The 19,930-nt window shown below is 36.1% G+C and overlaps 1 protein-coding gene across 1 annotated transcript in view; it reads left to right on the forward strand.

Moving 5' to 3' along the window:
• Nucleotides 1-15,880: 15,880 nt before the first annotated feature.
• Nucleotides 15,881-19,930, forward strand: part of LOC124097599 (complement factor H-related protein 1) — a 52,282-nt gene continuing 48,232 nt past the window's right edge. The window contains exon 1 of the mRNA XM_046452082.2: nt 15,881-16,116. Within this exon, the coding sequence (XP_046308038.1) occupies nt 16,059-16,116 (58 nt within the window). The 5' untranslated portion in view covers nt 15,881-16,058. The remainder of the gene's footprint in view (nt 16,117-19,930) is intronic.

Here is a 19,930-nt window from a genome sequence, read left to right on the forward strand (position 1 = left end):
CACTAAACTTTGAATATGCCACCATTTTACCTTGTACTTGCTTTCACTTTTGCACTTTTCACACTTTTCTTTCTTTAGCACTGAACATTTGCAAACAGGCAGCTTTGAACTATATTGTCCACAGAAATTTTTATCTCCCTCCAAAATATTAAAATTAGTAGGCCTCACAATTAACAAATCAGAAGATTAAAGTATAGCCATTACTTCAAACAAGAGAGTGACAGTGATGCTCTTTCAGGTCTGCAACAGATCTGTGTGAGACAGACACTGTCATCATGCTTGCAGGACTGGCTAATTTCAGATCATATAATTTGCATGACCCCAGTAATTTTCTGACCAAAAAGAATTACTTGGGAAGCATAAAATATAAAAATAGCAATGGCCATTCATTTTTCAACTATGTTCCTTTAACAATATTTTAACAGGTAGACAGCTGACTATCATAAAAACAATTTGACTATTAACCTTACAGCAAATATCACAATTAATTTTTATTAGTACATTATAGTTATACACAATATGAGGGTTCATTTTGATGTAATTACACAAGCCTAGAATATAATTTGCTCCATTCAGTCCCTAGTACTTCCCATTTCCCTTTTCTCCTTCCTCCTCTGGTTCATTTTTTCCTACTCTACTGGTCTTCCTTCTATTTATCTATAGTATTAAAAAGTTATTTCTTTATACATATGCACAAAGGTGAAATGCACTTTGGTATATTCATACATGCACCTAAGATAGTTTGGTCAATTTCATTCCACCATTCCTCCCATTTCCTGTTCCTCCTTCTTCCATTTTAATACTCTTCCTCTACTTCACTAATTTCTCTTCTATTTTCAACCCTCCTCACCATTTTTCCTTATTTTTTTTCTAGCTTCTGCATTATGAGAGAAAACATTTGTTTTAGTTTATTTGCTACTGCAACTGAAAGACCAGATCACAACAATGGTAGAGTGCTGGGAGCCATTAGCCAAGTGGGTATGACAATTTCCTTGCCAGCGTACCCCATGTTGCAGTGACATTGAATGTAGGTGACCTTGCTCAAGGACCAAGGCAGATTAGGGTGTTCCCGGTTTAAGATAATCAGGTTTAGGGCATTCCTGGTTTAGGTTCCAGGTTTAAGGTTTAAGATTATTCCTGCTGGGAATAGGGCGTATCCTGCTGCCTGAGTTCCCCTTGAGTTCTCACGGGATTCAGACAGTATTTTTTGGGAGATAGAAGCCCAGTGGATGTGGATTTGGGCAGAGAACGTGGATTTGGGCAGAGAACGTGGATTTCCCCAGAACGTGATTGTAGACGGCTGGTGTGAGTTCGGGAATAAAGAGTTGCTGTGTGGCGGCTCATGATTGTGTGCCCAGCCAGACTGTGGCATTTGGCGGCTCTTACAGGGAACTTCTAAAGCTTGGAGGTAAGTGAAATTGCTCGTCCCTGAGGAAGAGCAAAAGAATGGGTGACCATTTCAAAAAAAAACAGTGCGTTCTTGTTTTGATTTATCTTGTTTTTGTTTCAAGCTGCCTATCCCTAGAAATTTCTCAGGCAAACTGGAAAAAATGGTTGACTAAAGGTTTGAAGTTTGTTGGCCCTGAGGAAGAGAAAATTGATACAACGATTTTTTATTCTGTTTTTGTTTCATTCAGTCTCGGTTTTGTTTTGTGTTATCTTATTGGGTTGCGTTATCTTTATAGTAGATTAGAAATTAGTAAAAAACAAACTGAAAAGATGTTAAGTAAATTGTTAGAGGTTCAGACCTTGGAGAAAGACATTTTAGATCAAGCAAAAGAGAAGGTCTCTCGAACTAGTCAGACAGAGGAAGAAAATTTAAAGGAAAAGGGGTTGTTAGGAAAAAGGCCACAACAGGAGGCTGTTACTAACTCCGTTTTATCACAAGAGGGCGTAATTCAACCAACAGCCCCACCGGAGGAGACAGCTGAGAGGCCCTCAAACCCCGTAGTTGATAAATGGGATCCTGAGACAGGACCTCAAAGATTAGCATGCCCTGTACTTGAACAGGCAGGAGGGCAGCGAATTCACCATGCTTTAGATTTTAAAACAGTGAAGCAGTTAAAGGAGGCTGTAACAACCTATGGTCCCCAAGCTCCCTTCACGGTAAGCATGGTCGAGTCCATTACTAACTTGGACATGACGCCAGCAGATTGGGCTAGCATGTGTAAATCAGTACTAAATGGAGGACAATATTTGTTATGGAAGGTTGCCAATGAGGAATTTTGCGCGGAGACAGCTAGGCGAAATGCAGCAGCCGGTTACCCTCAAAGAAATCTAGATATGTTGTTAGGAAAAGGACCTTATGAGGGTCAACGGCAACAAATTGAATATGATCCTCCTATATATGCACAAATTGCTGCAGACGCAGTTAGGGCATGGAAGACTTTACAAGGACATGGAGATTTACAAGGTCAGCTATCTAAGGTAATACAGAGAGCTAATGAACCTTATGCTGACTTTGTAGATAGGCTAATTCAAACGGCTGCCAAAATTTTTGGGGATACAGAACAAGCAATGCCATTAATAAAACAACTGGCTTATGACCAAGCAAATCGTTGCTGCAGAGAGGTTATTAGACCATGGAGACATGAAGATTTAAACACATATATTAAATTATGTAGAGATATTAATGAACAAGGGCAAGTCTTGGCAGCTGAAGTACAACAGGCTTTACATGCCAGGCCAAAAACATGCTATGATTGTGAACAAACAGGACATTTTAAAAGGAATTGCCCCATAGGAGGAGGGTTTAACAAAAGTAGGTATCAAAGGAATAGAATACCGGGTATTTGCCCACGATGCCGTAGAGGGAGACATTGGGCTAATGAATGCCGTTCTCAAACCACCATAGAGGGTACTCCCTTATCAAAAACCGGACAAAGACCAGGTATTTATCCACGATATCGTGGAGAAAGGCATCAGGCTCCATTGCCAAAAACGGACAGGGGGGCCCAATGCTCCGGGGCCCACAACCACAAATCTACGGGGCAGTGGAGGAACCCAGCAACACCATCAGGGTAGTGCCCAGGACACATTGTCCATTAAATCCCTCATCAGACAAACCCGAGGGAGCGCAGGGTTGGACATCTTTGCCTCTGCCAGAGCAGCATTAACTCCAGAGATGGGAGTTCAAATCATTCCCACAGGAGTAAAAGGACCTCTTCCCCAAGGAACAGTAGGCTTATTATTGGGACGTAGTTCATCTACATTAAAAGGACTTATGATAAGTCCTGGGGTAATTGATTCCGATTATGTAGGTGAAATAAAAATTATAGCTAGTTCTCCAAGAGGTATATCAGTAATTTCACCTGGAGATAGAATAGCACAGTTGTTAATAATACCCAGCCTACATAATAAATTTCCTAGTCATAGTGTAGAAAGAGGTTCCAGGGGATTAGGCTCCACAGGTGTAGATTGGGCTATGTTGTCTTTAAATTTAGATTCTCGCCCAATGCTAAAACTAAATATTCAAGGTCATGAGTTTAATGGGCTACTGGACACAGGAGCTGAACTTAGCATCATATCTCGTCAAGAATGGCCAAAACATTGGCCATTACAACAAGCCACTCAAACGCTTCGAGGCCTAGGAGTGGCGACTAATCCCCACAGAGGTTCTATGATATTAGATTGGAAGGATCCTGAAGGATGTGAAGGAACTATACAGCCATATGTATTGGATCATCTTCCTATAAATTTATGGGGACGAGATGTCCTAGATCAATTAGGTTTGACGTTAACAAATAACATCAATCCTAATGCGCCCACTACTAGGGCTAGACAAGGCTTTAGGAAAGAAAAAAGATTAGGAAAACAAGGGCAAGGTATAGCAGCACCAATACAAATAGATCAAGGAATGGACAGACATGGGTTGGATTTTCAGAAAGGGCCACTGAGACAATCAAAATTACTTGGAAATCAGAAAGACCAGTGTGGGTTCCTCAGTGGCCCCTGACTAAAGAAAAGATACAAGTAGCCCATGATCTGGTCAAACAACAATTAGCGGAAGGACATATACAACCTTCCATATCTCCCCATAATACTCCCATTTTTGTCATCAAAAAGAAATCTGGTAGATGGAGATTATTGCAAGATTTAAGAGCCATTAATAATGAGATGGTTATTATGGGACCTGCTCAATCAGGGATTCCTAAATTGTCTGCTTTGCCAAAAACCTGGCATGTTTTAGCTATAGATATTAAAGATTGTTTTTTTTCAATTCCAATTCATCCCGAGGATAGTCCACGTTTTGCATTTACTATCCCTGCATTAAATCATGAAAGTCCTGATCAGAGATATGAATGGAAAGTACTCCCTCAAGGGATGGCTATCAGTCCAACTATGTGTCAAATATATGTTAACAAAGCAATCCAGCCACTTAGAAATCAAAATCCTGAACTACAAATATTTCACTATATGGATGATGTATTATTGGCACATAAAGATAAAAATATATTGCTGGAATGTTATGCCACACTTACAAACTTATTAAAAAATTATAATCTAGAGATAGCAATAGATAAAGTACAATTAAATTTTCCAATTAATTATTTAGGAGTTCTATTATCCTCAACCATGGTCCATCCACCAAAAATTCAAATACGAGTAGATCAATTCAAATCACTTAATGACTTTCAAAAGTTATTGGGAGACATAAATTGGATAAGGCCTTATCTAGGTATACCAACAGGAGAGTTGGGACCTTTATTTGATATTCTTTTTTTTTTAATTTTTTATTGTTGGCTGTTCAAAACATTACATAGTTCTTGATATATCATATTTCACAATTTGATTCAAGTGGGTTATGAGCTCCCATTTTTACCCCATATACAGATTGCAGAATCACATCAGTTACACATCCATTGATTTACATATTGCCATACTAGTGTCTGTTGTATTCTGCTGCCTTTCCTATCCTCTACTATCCCCCCTCCCCTCCCCTCCCCTCCCCTCCCCTCTTCTCTCTCTGCTCCCTCTACTGACATTCGTTTGTCCCCCTTATATTATTTTTCCCCTTCCCCTCACTTCCTCTTGTATGTACTTTTGTATAACTCTGAGGGTCTCCTTCCATTTCCATGCATTTTCCCTTCTCTCTCCCTTTCCCTCCCACCTCTCATCCCTGTTTAATGTTAATCTTCTTCTCATGCTCTTCGACCCTACTCTGTTCTTAGTTACTCTCCTTATATCAAAGAAGACATTTGGCATTTGTTTTTTAGGGATTGGCTAGCTTCACTTAGCATAATCTGCTCTAATGCCATCCATTTCCCTGTAAATTCTATGATTTTGTCATTTTTTAATGCAGAGTAATACTCCATTGTGTATAAATGCCACATTTTTTGTATCCATTCATCCATTGAAGGGCATCTAGGTTGGTTCCACAGTCTAGCTATTGTGAATTGTGCTGCTATGAACATCGATGTAGCAGTGTCCCTGTAGCATGCTCTTTTTAGGTCTTTAGGGAATAGACCGAGAAGGGGAATAGCTGGGTCAAATGGTGGCTCCATTCCCAGCTTTCCAAGAAATCTCCATACTGCTTTCCAAATTGGCTGCACCAATTTGCAGTCCCACCAGCAATGTACAAGTGTACCCTTTTCCCCACATCCTCGCCAGCACTTGTTGTTGTTTGACTTCCTAATGGCTGCCAATCTTACTGGAGTGAGATGGTATCTTAGGGTGGTTTTGATTTGCATTTCTCTGACTGCTAGAGATGGTGAGCATTTTTTCATGTACTTGTTGATTGATTGTATGTCCTCCTCTGAGAAGTGTCTGTTCAGGTCCTTGGCCCATTTGTTGATTGGGTTGTTTGTTCTCTTATTGTCTAATTTTTTGAGTTCTTTGTATACTCTGGATATTAGGGCTCTATCAGAAGTGTGAGGAGTAAAGATTTGTTCCCAGGATGTAGGCTCTCTATTTACCTCTCTTATTGTATCTTTTGCTGAGAAAAAACTTTTTAGTTTGAGTAAGTCCCATTTGTTGATTCTAGTTATTAACTTTTGTGCTATGGGTGTCCTATTGAGGAATTTGGAGCCCGACCCCACAGTATGTAGATCGTAGCCAACTTTTTCTTCTATCAGACGGCGTGTCTCTGATTTGATATCAAGCTCCTTGATCCATTTTGAATTCACTTTTGTGCATGGCGAGAGAAAGGGATTCAGTTTCATTTTGTTGCATATGGATTTCCAGTTTTCCCAGCACCATTTGTTGAAGATGCTATCCTTCCTCCATTGCATGCTTTTAGCCCCTTTATCAAATATAAGGTAGTTGTAGTTTTGTGGATTGGTTTCTGTGTCCTCTATTCTGTACCATTGGTCCACCCGCCTGTTTTGGTACCAGTACCATGCTGTTTTTGTTACTATTGCTCTGTAGTATAGTTTGAAGTCTGGTATCGCTATACCGCCTGATTCACACTTCCTGCTTAGCATTGTTTTTGCTATTCTGGGTCTTTTGTTTTTCCATATGAATTTCATGATTGCTTTCTCTTTTCTGCTACCAGTTGAGGTTAAAAAAATTATTAAAAAGTTGCTTGTATATCTTCAGAGGTCATAGTAGACACAAGAGGAAGAGGCTACATGTATTTAACAATATTGTTATAAAAATGAGGGAATATACTGTTCCTTTTAAATTTTTCTTCACTCCCTGAATCATGTATTTCTAGGAACATTGCCAAAGCAGAAGGAAAATATGGACATGTGAAACTTAAAAGAATTTGCAGACATTTAGATCAACTGGCCCTGCAGAAATCCTGGCTTATGCAATCACAAATAGTAAAACCTTTGAAAATAACACTGACTTTATGTTTTTCATTTTATCGTAGTGCATTTGACTATAGACCCTATAGGGCTATTGAGTATTTTGTACATACTTCATTGACTTTGACAGTAATGATGCTTTTACAGAGATGTAGCAATTTATTTGGGTTTACATATGTGTAACATAAATATTAAGTTTTATCTGAATTCATATATTTTTAGTATTATAGTCTTGAGTACATGACCAATAGCCTTACAATTTTTAGGTTGCTAGTGTTGGCCTAGGAGCTTGGTAAAGATAAATTTTAGTTAATATTGAGATGATATGCTGTATGTCTGGAAACACCATTTGATGTTCAGTTCATTTGGGAGAACAATGTCATGGACTACTGGCAATCCATCATTATGTTAGAAGGCTATTTTATTTCACCAAATTAATTTTTCTGGAGGCAGGCTAATAGTGAACCATGTTGTTTTTGTGTCTAAAATTAAACTTGTTAGGATACCAAAGTTCTGCAGTCTCCATTGGAGTGTTATGCCTACTTCTTGTGAGATCATGGGACTATATAGGGCAATTTATAGGTGCTATGCAGCAGGAAGAAGTCTACGAATGCAGAATTCTGGAGGCTAAGTGGGTATAGTTGGTCTGTGCCAAAGGTTTTAATTAGCTATGAAGCTGGACAAAGGTATTTGTAATGTAATGGGATCTGAAGGCGATATGGGCTGCAGGAAACACTTGTGTAACTAATTCTTGCATTGATTTCAAGGCCATTACCTCTAGAGAGTATTCTGAATGTCTTTTGAATTAGTGCAGAGACTGAAAAAAATTTTCCAACTGTGATATATGCTATGGGTAATATCCAAAGGAATCAATTAGGTATTGAACATCTTTTGTAATAGTTGATGGTTGTAGAACCAGTGGTTCACCTTTACCATTTCTTTGAATTATAGTTCAAGAAGCTCCCAACTTAGTAAGTGGAGTAATGTCTTAAACTTCAGCTTCATTCAAAGTCAACCTGTTCTAGTCAGATGTTCTAGGATTGCCTTGATGTGCCATGAGCTGATTTTTTAGTAGAAGTCATTATTAAAAATCATTGCTAAAGGAACCACAACAAGAACCAAAGCGAAGTGAAGTACTTAAGGTGTTCAAAGAACAGCCTACCAAACTAGAATTCTATGTCCAGCAAAATTGTTCTTCCAAAGTCAAGGAAATATGTTTTCTTGCACAAAAAATAATAATATAAATATTTTTAAAACCCTATTTTTATTTTAATTTATCAAGTACAGTATCAAATGATACTGTAGTGGTCAATTCAGGATATTCTACATTTGCCAAAAAGTTATGACAATTTCTGTCACTAAGAATAAAAATCGATGCACCCAAATGTAAAAAAAATAAATAAATAAACTAAGAGGTTTGAGAATTTCAGGATGGAATGTGGATTTTAACAAAACAATTGACTATATCCAAACTTATCACATAACCTCATTGGCAGGGAAGTGGAAAATATTCTAATAACCTACGTAACTTTGAAAATTATTGGAAATTGTAAGACTAAATACCAAAGGAGCTGTGCATAAGCACTACTCTAGTTGATAAAGTTATTTTTCTTATGGGTGTAGATTAATAAATCTGAAAATGCTATGCCTATCTACTAGGATTAAAGAAAGGTAAACATATGTGAGATGATAGCAGCTGGCTTCTCACTGCTGGAGAAAGATGTTATAGATTGCAAAGAGGGAGAACAGAATAAATCACTGCAGTCTTGGGTTAGAATCAGAGCCATTAGTCTGAACTCTATTTAAGTTAATATAAATATTAATTGAAATTAATTTTTATTAATAGTTATTTAAGATAAATATTACATAACTATTTAAATTAATATGGATTACACATATCTATAAAAATCCTCATATCTAATAAATATGGGAGTTTTCATGGATATGTGTATATTCACAAATTAGTAAACATGCATGTTTTCTAGCTCTGCTGGCTGAAGAGGCCTAGAAGCTATAATAGCTCAGTGCTAACAAGCACACTCAAGACCCAAACTTGGCTTCTAATACTATCCTCCAATAGAGGAACCAGGGCTTCTTGCAGAAATGGCTTGCACTAAGGATAAGGGAGAAAATATACAAAAGAAACCCAGATCATCTTGTGTGAAAAAGTAAAGAAGTGCTAAAACTGAAATGATTGGCAAGCCAAAAGCACATGGAAACAAACTGAAAGAGCTCCCAAGGACCAAGGACCTAATGAAGAGCAATTTGAGAGACAAAACAAATAAATAGTACTGGATTATAACCCAAAGTATAAACTAAACATACCCAAGTCCATGTTGATATAGTGAATAATTGAATAAACAAATGGAAGAGAAGAAATACTTTTCTAGTACTTAAGAATTTGAAATAATTAATGTAGATATGCTCTACTCAAAGAGGTAGAGCACAATTCCTCAGCCCTTGAATATGGGCTGTGCTGAGTAAAATGCTTTTAAACAAGTAAAGAATATAAAGAGAGAAAAAAGTAACTTGATGGTGTGGAAATCCAACAAGCACCTTAACAGCATCAGAGGGGGCATGTACCATGAATATGATATAATGAGAACACTGCATTCCGTTGGGTCTTCCTCTACAGACACATTACCTAACTAATCATGAAGGAAATATAAGACCAAGTCCACCAGAGAGACATTATTCAAAACACCTTATCATCACTTCTCAAAACTGTCAAGGAAACAAGAGATCTAAAAATTGTCAGTCTGGGCAAGCCTAAAAGAGACATGATTACTAAATACAATGTGATATCCTAGATGGGATTCTGGGACAGGAAAAAAAAAAAAAAACATTAGGTAAAAACTAAGGAAATTCAAGCAAAGCATGGAGTTTGATTAATTTTAATATATCACTATTGATTCATGTCTACATAAGTGGTGACAATTATATTGCAGTAATACAAGATGTTGATAATAGAAGAAACTGGGTAAGAAGTATCCAGGGAGTCTCTATATTATCCTTGCAAGAGCTCTAAAAATGGAAAATTATTCTGAAATTAAAGGTTTATTTTTAAATGAATGCAAAGAAAAGTAGAAATGTTAATATTATATCTGTTATGTAAATTTACTCATTAATTGTGTTAGTCAACATTCTATCACTATAACTGTCGGGGGTTTTAGCCCCCATCCCCTCCTGACCTGCAGGAGAAATGGGAAAAGCATGCCCCAACCAGGACAAGCCAAGAAAGGCAAAGGTCGACTGGCTGCCTGGCATCCAGCCCTCCCTCACCAGAGGACAATCAGACATGCCAGGGAGACCAGTCAAAGCAGGATTTCGTTTAATGAGAAAACACACACAGCTAATATAATGTACAGGAGCCAATCAGGATAAAGGTCAGCAGGGTGGGGAGAGTTCACATGTACACTCATCCTATAGGGATGTGGTGTGGAAGGGTTCTGAGCCTATCCTAGAGGTCGTCTGATTTTTCATCGTCACCCACAGCGCTGCCTCTTGGCTGATTGCCAGGCACCATCTTAACTACACATGGCCCCAGGACCGGGAAGCAGGTAGCAAGTTAGGTATCCTCCTTTCTGATGCAACATGCCCCACATGTTACATCATGCCCTACATATAACAAATACAGAGATAAGAAACTTATAAAGAGAAAAAACTGCCTCACAGTTTGGGTGGTGTCAGTCCATGATCAATTGGCCAGGAAGACAGAGTATGGAAGGCAGAGCATGGCAGGAACATATGGCAAAGAAAAAGTGCTTACTGCATATCCAGGAAGGAAAAGAGAGGTAGAAAGTGAAAGGGTCTAGTGTCAAATTATTCCCTTTAAGGGCACAACCCCAATGACCTAAAGGCCTCCCATTAGAAACCCACCTTTTAAAGATCTCCTAATAGCACCACATAATAGTATCTTCTAATAGTACCACAGGCTGGAGACCAACTTTTAATACATGAACTTTTGAGGGGCATTTAAAATCCAAACCACAGCAACAAGACTTTTTCACCAAAGAAAATGTTTTGTAAAAAATTGCAAAACCTAACCTCTTAAACATTGTCATGGTTTAAATGTAATGTCCCCGAAAGCTCATTTGTGAGACAATGCAAGAAGGTCTGGAGGAGAAATGATTGGGTTATAGCTTTAACCTAATCTGCGAATTAGGTCTTGATGGGATTAACCGAGGGGTGACTGGATGCAGGTGGGGTTTGGCTGGAGGAAGTGTGTTGAGAGCCACAGCTGAGTCGGGGTGGCTCCTGGCATTTTGCCAGAAGGAGTGGTTGAGAGGTGACCCTAGTGAGACATTAAGATGATGATAATTAAGTTAAGCTGTGTATAATTGCTGTGACTGGATGATGCTGGATTGGGGCAAGCTGTGTATTCAGTTGTATATGGGCCCCTGCTGTCCGGCAATAGGGTGGGTCCTGCTGCCTCAGCTCCTGCTACTTTTGAGTTCTCCCGGAGTCCCTGTTGAGTTCTCCTGGAGCCCGGGGAGAGCCTGTGGAGTGCCTGTGAGAGTTTGGGCAATAAAGTAGTTCCTGTTTGAACCAACAAGTGCCTTGTGGCGACTTGGTTATTTGTGCCCAGCCAGGCTGCGGCATTTGGTGCTAATAACACCAAGGTCGCAGGTACATTCCCCATATGGGCCACCAAATGCCACACTTGTAGGTTCAAACATCATCCAGTCACAGCAATTATACACAGCTTAACTTAATTATCATCATCTTAATGGCTCGCTGGCGTCACCTCTCAACCAATCCTTCTGGCAAAATGCCAGGCACCACCCCGACTCGGCTGTGGCTCTCAACAGAAGTGGTTCATTGGAGGCATGGCTATGGGGTATGTATTTTGTATCTGGAGAGTGAAGTGTCTCTCTTTGCTTTTTGATCAAATGTGAGCTGTTTCCCTCTGTCATGCTCTTCCACCATGATGATTTGCCTCACCTCAAGCCCTGGGGAATGAAGCCAGCCTTCAATGGACTAGCACCTCTGAAACTGTGAGCCTCCAAATAAATTTTTCCTCTCCTAAAATTGTTCTAGTCAGGTACTTCAGTCATATCAGTGAAATAGCTGATATAACATTTACCCATTTTCCCCATGTGAGGTTCTTATCTATTTATATAAGTCTTTCTTTTTCCATTATTTGTTTTCTTTTTAGCTCAGTGATGCACTTATTGGTATATTTATATGTGTCACTCTGTTTTACTTTAAGTTCCTAGGTCAGGAAGCATGATAAATTTTCCTCTACACAGACAATGCCCATCAAACACAGCATATATAGTTGCTGATATGTGCTTATCAAATGCACAGAGACAGAGACTATGGAGGAAAAATAACTAAAGGCAATGTTATATGAATGCAATGGAAATGACTGCAAGAAGACAAAGAAATCAAGAAAATATAGTTACCAAAGATTAGAGAATAATATGAACAGGAAATGTCAGTATTGTGGAAGACAGAAGGAAAAGTTTAAAGAGAAAATGTCAGTAGTGTCAACTACATCAAAAAGACTATGAAAAGTTCAGGACTGAATGTTATGGGATGAATTCTGTGCCCCCCCAAAAATCATGTTCGAGTCCTAACCCACAGTAACAGTGAACGTGGACTTATTTAAAATCTATATTTTATAATTATACATGTAAATATATATATTTGCAAAAATGCACTCTCTCTCTCTCTATATATATATGTATATGTATATATATATATATATATATATATATATATATATAATTTCCTTCAAGTTATGATTATGTTATGTTATAATGAATTAGGTATCTCTATAAAAGAAAGAAGAGGGAGATTTAGAAAAAGAAACAGCTACCCACATTGAAGAAGGCCATGTGGTCACATAAGGAGAGATGGAAATGATGTTGCGCAATCCAGGGAACTTTAAGGAATTACAACAATAAATTGAGAAAAGGCACTAAAGGATTCTTCCTCATTAGTTATGGAGGTAGAAAAACTCTAGGGATACCTTGACTTGAGACTCCACCATTCTGAGAAAACGATCTAACTTGTGGTATTTTGTTACAGCAGCACTAAGAAACTAATACATTGAAAAGAACTGAATGAGAGCTGGGTAGAGTAGTCCACACCTGTAATCCCAGGTACTAGGGAAGCTGAAGCAGGAGGATTAAAAGTTTGAACCCAGCCTAAGCAATTCAGTGAGACCCTGTCTCAATATAATATAAAAAGGGCTTGCAGAGGTGGGGCTTGTAGCTTAGTGATAGAACACACCTGGTTTCATTACCCAATACTGCCAAAAAAGGAATAATAAGAAGAACTGAATAATTACAGGACATACTAGAGGCATTTTAAGATAATTGTTTTCTAGGAACAAAGGGAATCAAGCTAGATTACAAATAACTGGGAAAGTGTGTGGGTGATTAAATTAATGCTAAAATTATAGCCCATTATTTCAAAAAAATTTAAGTGATCAAAACAAAAAAATGTTTATCTCTCATATTAAATTATTTAAGTTTTATACTAAGTGATTTTACAAGGTTGTGATAAAATATATTCCTTTAGATACTACTGAGGTTTTGAGAAAATAATATACTGAAACAATAATTTAAAAATATCTTTTCAAAATAAAAATTAGTGACCCTGACCTCACAAATTTCCTCTTATTTTAGAAATTTCTTACTCAGTGTATTTTAACCAATATCACATACATCTATCTTCACAGTCAAGTTCGTATTGACAGGTATTTTTTTTTCTTTTCATCCTTTTCTTTTCCTGCTGTGTAATCGAACTCAGATTTTCTTGCAGTCAGCTCTGTGTGCAAAGAATCAGGATACAATTTCACTTCATGTTACTAAGGTCAATGGGTAGTTCAATCTTAAAATAACATGAACACTAGACAAATACTTCTGACAAGCTACATCCAACCTGTAAGCCTGTACTGTGCAGGCTATTACTGCTAGAAGAGGGATTGAAACAACCAGAGCAAGCATTATTTTCTCAAGGATACATTCCAACTGACTTTGAACTTGTTTATCTTTTTTAAAATCACTTTATCAAGGTATGATTGACATGTAAAAAGGTACATATTTAATGTATACAACAATTTTTATGAATCAAAAAAGGTATCTATTACAAATCTCATTGTAGCAATTGCCTTTACATAGCCAATATTTTTTCTATTCTTTTCTAAAATCAAATGTGGTAACCATTTCAAGATATCATATAAAAATAGTCATCCTTACCCTTCTGTTCCATAAAATAAATTATTGCAATTATCCTGACTTTGGACCGCTGCTGAAACAAGACTCAAGATAACAATGAAGAAAAGTATAATTGTCTATTTTGTTCAGCTGTTTGATCTTTGTGTGTGTGTGTGTGTGTGTGTGTGCATAAAAACATAGCATCATAGCCTTCAAGGAATGTGGACTTTATCTATAAAGAATTAAAAATAGTTATAATATGTAACCTAAAAGGATCTTTACCACCTTGGCTTCAAATTAAGCTGTAATCATTTGCATTACTGAGAAAAAGGAAATCTCTACATTATTAAGAAAGTTCCCAAGTAGTTAAAAGTTTGCTCCTTTAGTTTATTGAAACTATGGTGTGGGTTTATTCTCAAACAACAACATTTCTATAAAATTAAATTTTGAAGTATACTTTAAAATTGTTTTTAAGAAGGAATGTGTAAATAATTTTAATTCCCTTAGACTATCTAATATAGTTTCAGATGCCTTTTTGTTGAATTGTATATTAAAAAGGTACATTATTACTAGCGTGATGTGCCAGGTTTCTGTTCTCATGAGTAAAAGGCTCAAGGGTTACTCCACTTGAACTGGCCTAATTGGGCTGCATGAAATAACCACACAAGAGACACAAATACCTTTTTCATTGGGGTCCCTGTGATGGCTCCTCTGACCTTAAGGGTCCACAGGAAGGGAGAGAGCAAGAGCATGCACTGACCACTTTTATAGAGAATTGTTGCTTTATGGTCACCAAAAAAGCTAAAATTACAAAGATTGAATGAGGGGAATGCCAGTTCGTATAACCAGTTTGGAAAACTGTCTGATATTATCTACCACACCTAAACATAAGTTGTGGCCTAATGGTTCACTCCTAACTAGGTATTCCCTGGAAATGTGGACACAATGTTGCCAAAACCCATATAATTTAATGTTCATAGCAATACTATTTCTGTTAGCTCCAAACTAGAATCTAGCCACAGACTCATTATCAAACATACCAATAAATTAAAAATGGTAAATATTTCAAACAATAGATATTATATAGAATTAAGAATTAACAATCTGTAACTATATCCAACAATGCAGTTGACTATCCCAAACATTGTGAAAGACTAAACACAAGAGCAAATAGCTTATTTTCCATTTATATAAAGTACTAAAACCAGGTAAATATATCCCATGTTCTTAGAGATCCTGATAGTGTTCACCCCATATGGAGGGCCAGGAGGACAGAGGGCAAGGGGCACTGACTGAAAGGCAGTATTGATTCGGGAGATAGTGAAGTTCAGTGATTTGACCTTGATGGTGGTTGTGTGTTTTTACATTAATATTAAGCAAATCATTTGCTCTTATTCTCTTTATGCATATTATACTTCACTATCAAGTTTTTTAAAAAACAACATTTCAATTTTTCTTGAATGATTAAACTCATTTATGTCAGAGTGAACCAGTTGCTTCACGCATGCATATTAAAAAGTCTTTAAAGACTGATTTCACAAATTGCTGGTAAAGCAAGCTCCCCTTATCAGATAGGACTATGTTGTTTGCTTATGTTGTCTGGGAGTTGATTGAGAAACCACTGCCTCAACTGAAGTTCTGTAAATGGTTTTAAAAAGACATTATTACATTACTTCCTGTTCTGTGGTTTACATGCAATAGAACTGAACAGAGTTGGATTACTGGAGAGTTTATGAAATCCCAGGAGGCGATAACCCCCTGCTGCTTCTACATTCCAGGAGACCTGAGCTTGTTCCCAATAGAGAACATGCCTTCATTTACCAGAACAAATCAAAGAGAGGTCACAGCATTAGAATTCAGTGGGAGTGCAGTAAGAATCCTGATCAAGTTCTGGTGATGCTAGGATTAGTAGGTTTAGTAGGTTTGGGGGGTTTTTTTCTTGTTTTTTTTTTTTTTTTCTCCTTCTTTGCTTTGCGAAAGTTTCTGATGGGTGGAGCATCCAGTAACCCCTATTTCCCAAGCTCTTTCAACTTCCTTTAGAAGCAAGTACTTTCCTGCCCTGATTGTGATTTTTAGCACAGGTGAACTGGACCCTGTGAGCACTCTCAGCTAATAAATGTGCCCTTAAAAGATTCAAAACATGAGATTGCCTGCAAAGATTATTTGGTTGATATTGTGGACTGTTTGTACAGCAGAAGGTAAGATGAAAACAAAAAAGCTTTTTCCTCATAAGTGTATTAGGAAACATTTGCTGATGTTGTTTTCACATAATTAAAATTTAGTCTAGAAAATGTGATTTAATTAGTAGTCTGTAGCTCAGTTTTTGGCTTTTGACATTTTATACATTAAAAATGTAATTACCTGGGCTGGGGCTGTAGCTCAGTGGTAAAGTGCTTGCCTTGCATGTGTGAGGCACTGGGTTCAATCCTCAGCACCACATAAAAACAAATAAAGATACTGTGTGTTCATCTACAACTAAATAAATATTTTCTAAAAATGTAATTACCTTATTCGAATGGCATACCTGACTATTCATAATTTTATTTCATGTATAATTTAAGAAACTATTTCAATAAGTGTTTCTGAAAACTAATCTGGTATGATCATTTCCCATGTAATTAACATAAGATACAATCTACTCTTTTTGTTTACAAGTTTTATCAATATGCTTTATGTGAAAGTAGTAAGAGATAATGTGCATATATACATAATCAAAGAAAGCCTTCAAATCAATAATGATTAGATTTATTTCAGATATAATTTTAACTCTTCCTAAAAAATAATAATTTACAAATGATATTACCATGATCTTAAAAGTCTTGTAGAAAAGCATTACTTGTATTATTAAAATGAGAAAACCCTATCAGTTTTAAATGCAATTGAATATACAATATTTGTCACATTTAACTTTTTCATTTTAGTTTCTTTTTTCCTATGGTTATCTATAAGGTATGTTGTCTAAGAGCAGTCTTTTGGATTAGTAAATGTGAGCACTAGGATTTTTTTTTCTGATACTAGTAAAACAAATTCTAAATTTATAATTAAATTAAAAAAAATCTTTTTAGTCATAGATGGACACAATATCTTCATTTATTTATTTTTATATTTATTTTTATTTTTATATGGTGCTGAGAATCAAACCCAGTGCCTCATCCGTGCGAAGCAAGTGCTTTACCACTGAGCCTCAACCCCAGTCCCTATAATTAAATTTAATTCTACCTATAATTACCAATAGATTAAAATTTTTATCCTCAGTGAAGTTTGCTTTCGTAATTCATGATAGGTAACTAGATATGTGATAGGTATCTGAGCAACATTACAATGTCAATTGAAAAACATATCATTCATAATTTCCCCAAACTTTTTACTTACCCAAAACATTTTGATTGAGAGCCTACAATATAGTACCTAGCCCCTGAAGAGTATTAGCAAATGTTACAGAACTTTTCTCCTTTGAGGTTTTTCCAATCTAGAAAATAAATTCAGATTTTTTTTTCAGTTATGTTCTTTAGGAATTTTTTTTAAAAAATTATTTAAAATTTATTTAAAGTTATTTGAAAAGTTATTTCAGTTATGTTCTTTAGGAATTTTTCTTTAAAAAGTTAATATGTTTTAAAATATTGTACCTTATTTGGGAGAGAGAGAGAGAAAGAGAGAGAGAGAGAGAGAATTTTTTAATATTTATTTTTTAGTTTTTGGTGGACACACATCTTTACTTTTTATTTTTTATGTGGTGCTGAGGATCGAACCCAGTGCCCCACGCATGCCAGGCGAGCACGCTACCGCTTGAGCTACATCCCCAGCCCACCCTTTTTCTTAGTTATATATTCTAATATGTTATTGCTTGTTAGCTCATAAACCTTATATCCAACCACTTCCCCCCCCCTCAATACTGGGGATTAAACTCAAAGCCTTTCATGTGGTGCAAGGCAAGTACTCTCCCAGAATTACATCCCTACTCATATCTAGTGATTAAAAAAAAAAAACTTTATGTATGTATGTGCTTTTTTATTTATTTATTTATTTTATGTTTTTATTAGTGCATTCATTGTGGTATATTCATACAAGTACATAGCATAATTTGGCTACATTTAGAACCAGGCAGATATCAGTTTCTTGCACATATAAATTCAATAATTGGAAGTTGAAAATAAAGTATTATTACATTTGCAAAATGTTCTAAAAGAATGTGAATATTACCAATCGTAGCAAACTTTCTTTTCCCTTAAGTAAATGTTTTTGTCTGTCTTATTTTATGGGAATGCTTTTAATGTTTTACATTACATACTGTTTGCTGAAGTTTTATGTAGATATCATCTACTATGTAAGGAAGATTTATTTTATTTTTAAATAATTTTTCAAAATGAAGAATTAAGGCCAAGTTAAATTGAGTTGTTTAAATGATTACAAAGTAGAATTTGAAATATTATTAAAATGGAGTGCAGCACAGTATACATGATTATTCAATAAGAGTGATTTAAATTCTTCATTTGCATAATCAATTCTAGCTGGCTTGTTTCACTTGTATTTTATGTTTTTCTTCAATGTGTGTTTAAATGTGATATCAGTTCCTCCTGGTGAATTGAGCAATAGCACATCCATGTTTTAGAAGAAACAACTCTTTATCTGGCTGTATTCCTAACAGATAACAAGGTCAGCCTCATAATAGCCATCAGACCACATGTAAGATAGTAAGCCAATAAGAAAAATTTCATGAATTTCCAGTGGACATAGGATTCCTATTTTATTCCTTACTTTTCAGAAAGTCTCTGAAACAATTAGTTGAAAATGTCATCGATTTCATCAGTCGATTATGCCTCAGAGAAATTTTACTAAGCAGAATAGCCTTAATTGCTGAAAGTATTCATATATACTTCAACATTTGCTTCTGTTTTTGTTTTTTTCATTGAATACTGAATACTAAATTGAGAGATTGAAAGAGTTTTGAAAACTACCACAATCTGCTCTACTCCACTAGACACAAAATGTAAACATTTCATAAATTTCTTTTGCCTTGATAAGAGTAAACATTCCTCAGAAAACCAATACTCCTACAGAATAATAATAGCAGGGAAAATGTGTAACCTCAGCTTTCTGTTTGTTCTTCCCTTTTACTATGTTGGGGACCAAGTGGCACCTTGAATGTAGTGCTTGATCTGCATTCACATTCCTCCTTGTGTAGGAGCATAAGTTGCTTTTTTCTTGTGAAAGGTCTTGGCTCCAGGAGAGAACACAGGTTACTGAGAATTGGGTGGGACTTACAAGACAGAGTTCCTTAATCAAACCAGAGTTTCAGTTTTATTGAATGTATTATGACCAAGCTTTTCCAGTAGATCTTGAAAATTTAGGATCTAACAATTGAATACTATTTGTAATTAGGCCATAACCCCCAAATTACAAGATCATTAAAGTAAACAGATTAAAACTATACTGAACTATGTCCAACTGAAATATGCGCTGGCTTATGGTGTTTTTGGATATATGCGTTTTCTGATCCTGGAGGTTTAGAGGGCAAAAATGTTCTTTGAGGCCTAGAAAGATCTTATAAAGATTGAGAGGTTCCATTTCAGTCAAGAAAAGGAGAATTTGTTTTGTTACAAAATACATTGTTTCAGGTGTAAGATATTTTAAAATTTGAGTTAACCCTAATGTAAAAAACTGATATTATATATCATATAAAAACTAAATACACATCAATAAAAATTGTTCTTAATAAAGATATACATATAAGTGTTACATGTCATTTTCTTATCCAAAAAAGTGATAGTATATTATCTCAAATTGTTTTAATTTCAGTGTGACAAATAAAATCCCCCATTTCGTCCAAACTCCACATAATCAGAGATAGGTATATGGATTTTTACCTATATGATGAGAATACAAAGTGTAATCCCATGCAATATCTCAGTTGTCTTTAATATCTTTTCTTCTCCTGAAATACTTTGCAAGTTGATGTTGTCATAAATTCAACCATTCTGTAATTTACATGGAATGACAAACACTCTGAATCAA

This window comes from Marmota monax, unplaced genomic scaffold, assembly GCF_021218885.2.
Source record: "Marmota monax isolate L192 unplaced genomic scaffold, Marmota_monax_Labrador192_F-V1.1 WCK01_AAM20220418_F8-fsc00800, whole genome shotgun sequence".
Classification (NCBI taxonomy): Eukaryota; Metazoa; Chordata; class Mammalia; order Rodentia; family Sciuridae; genus Marmota; species Marmota monax.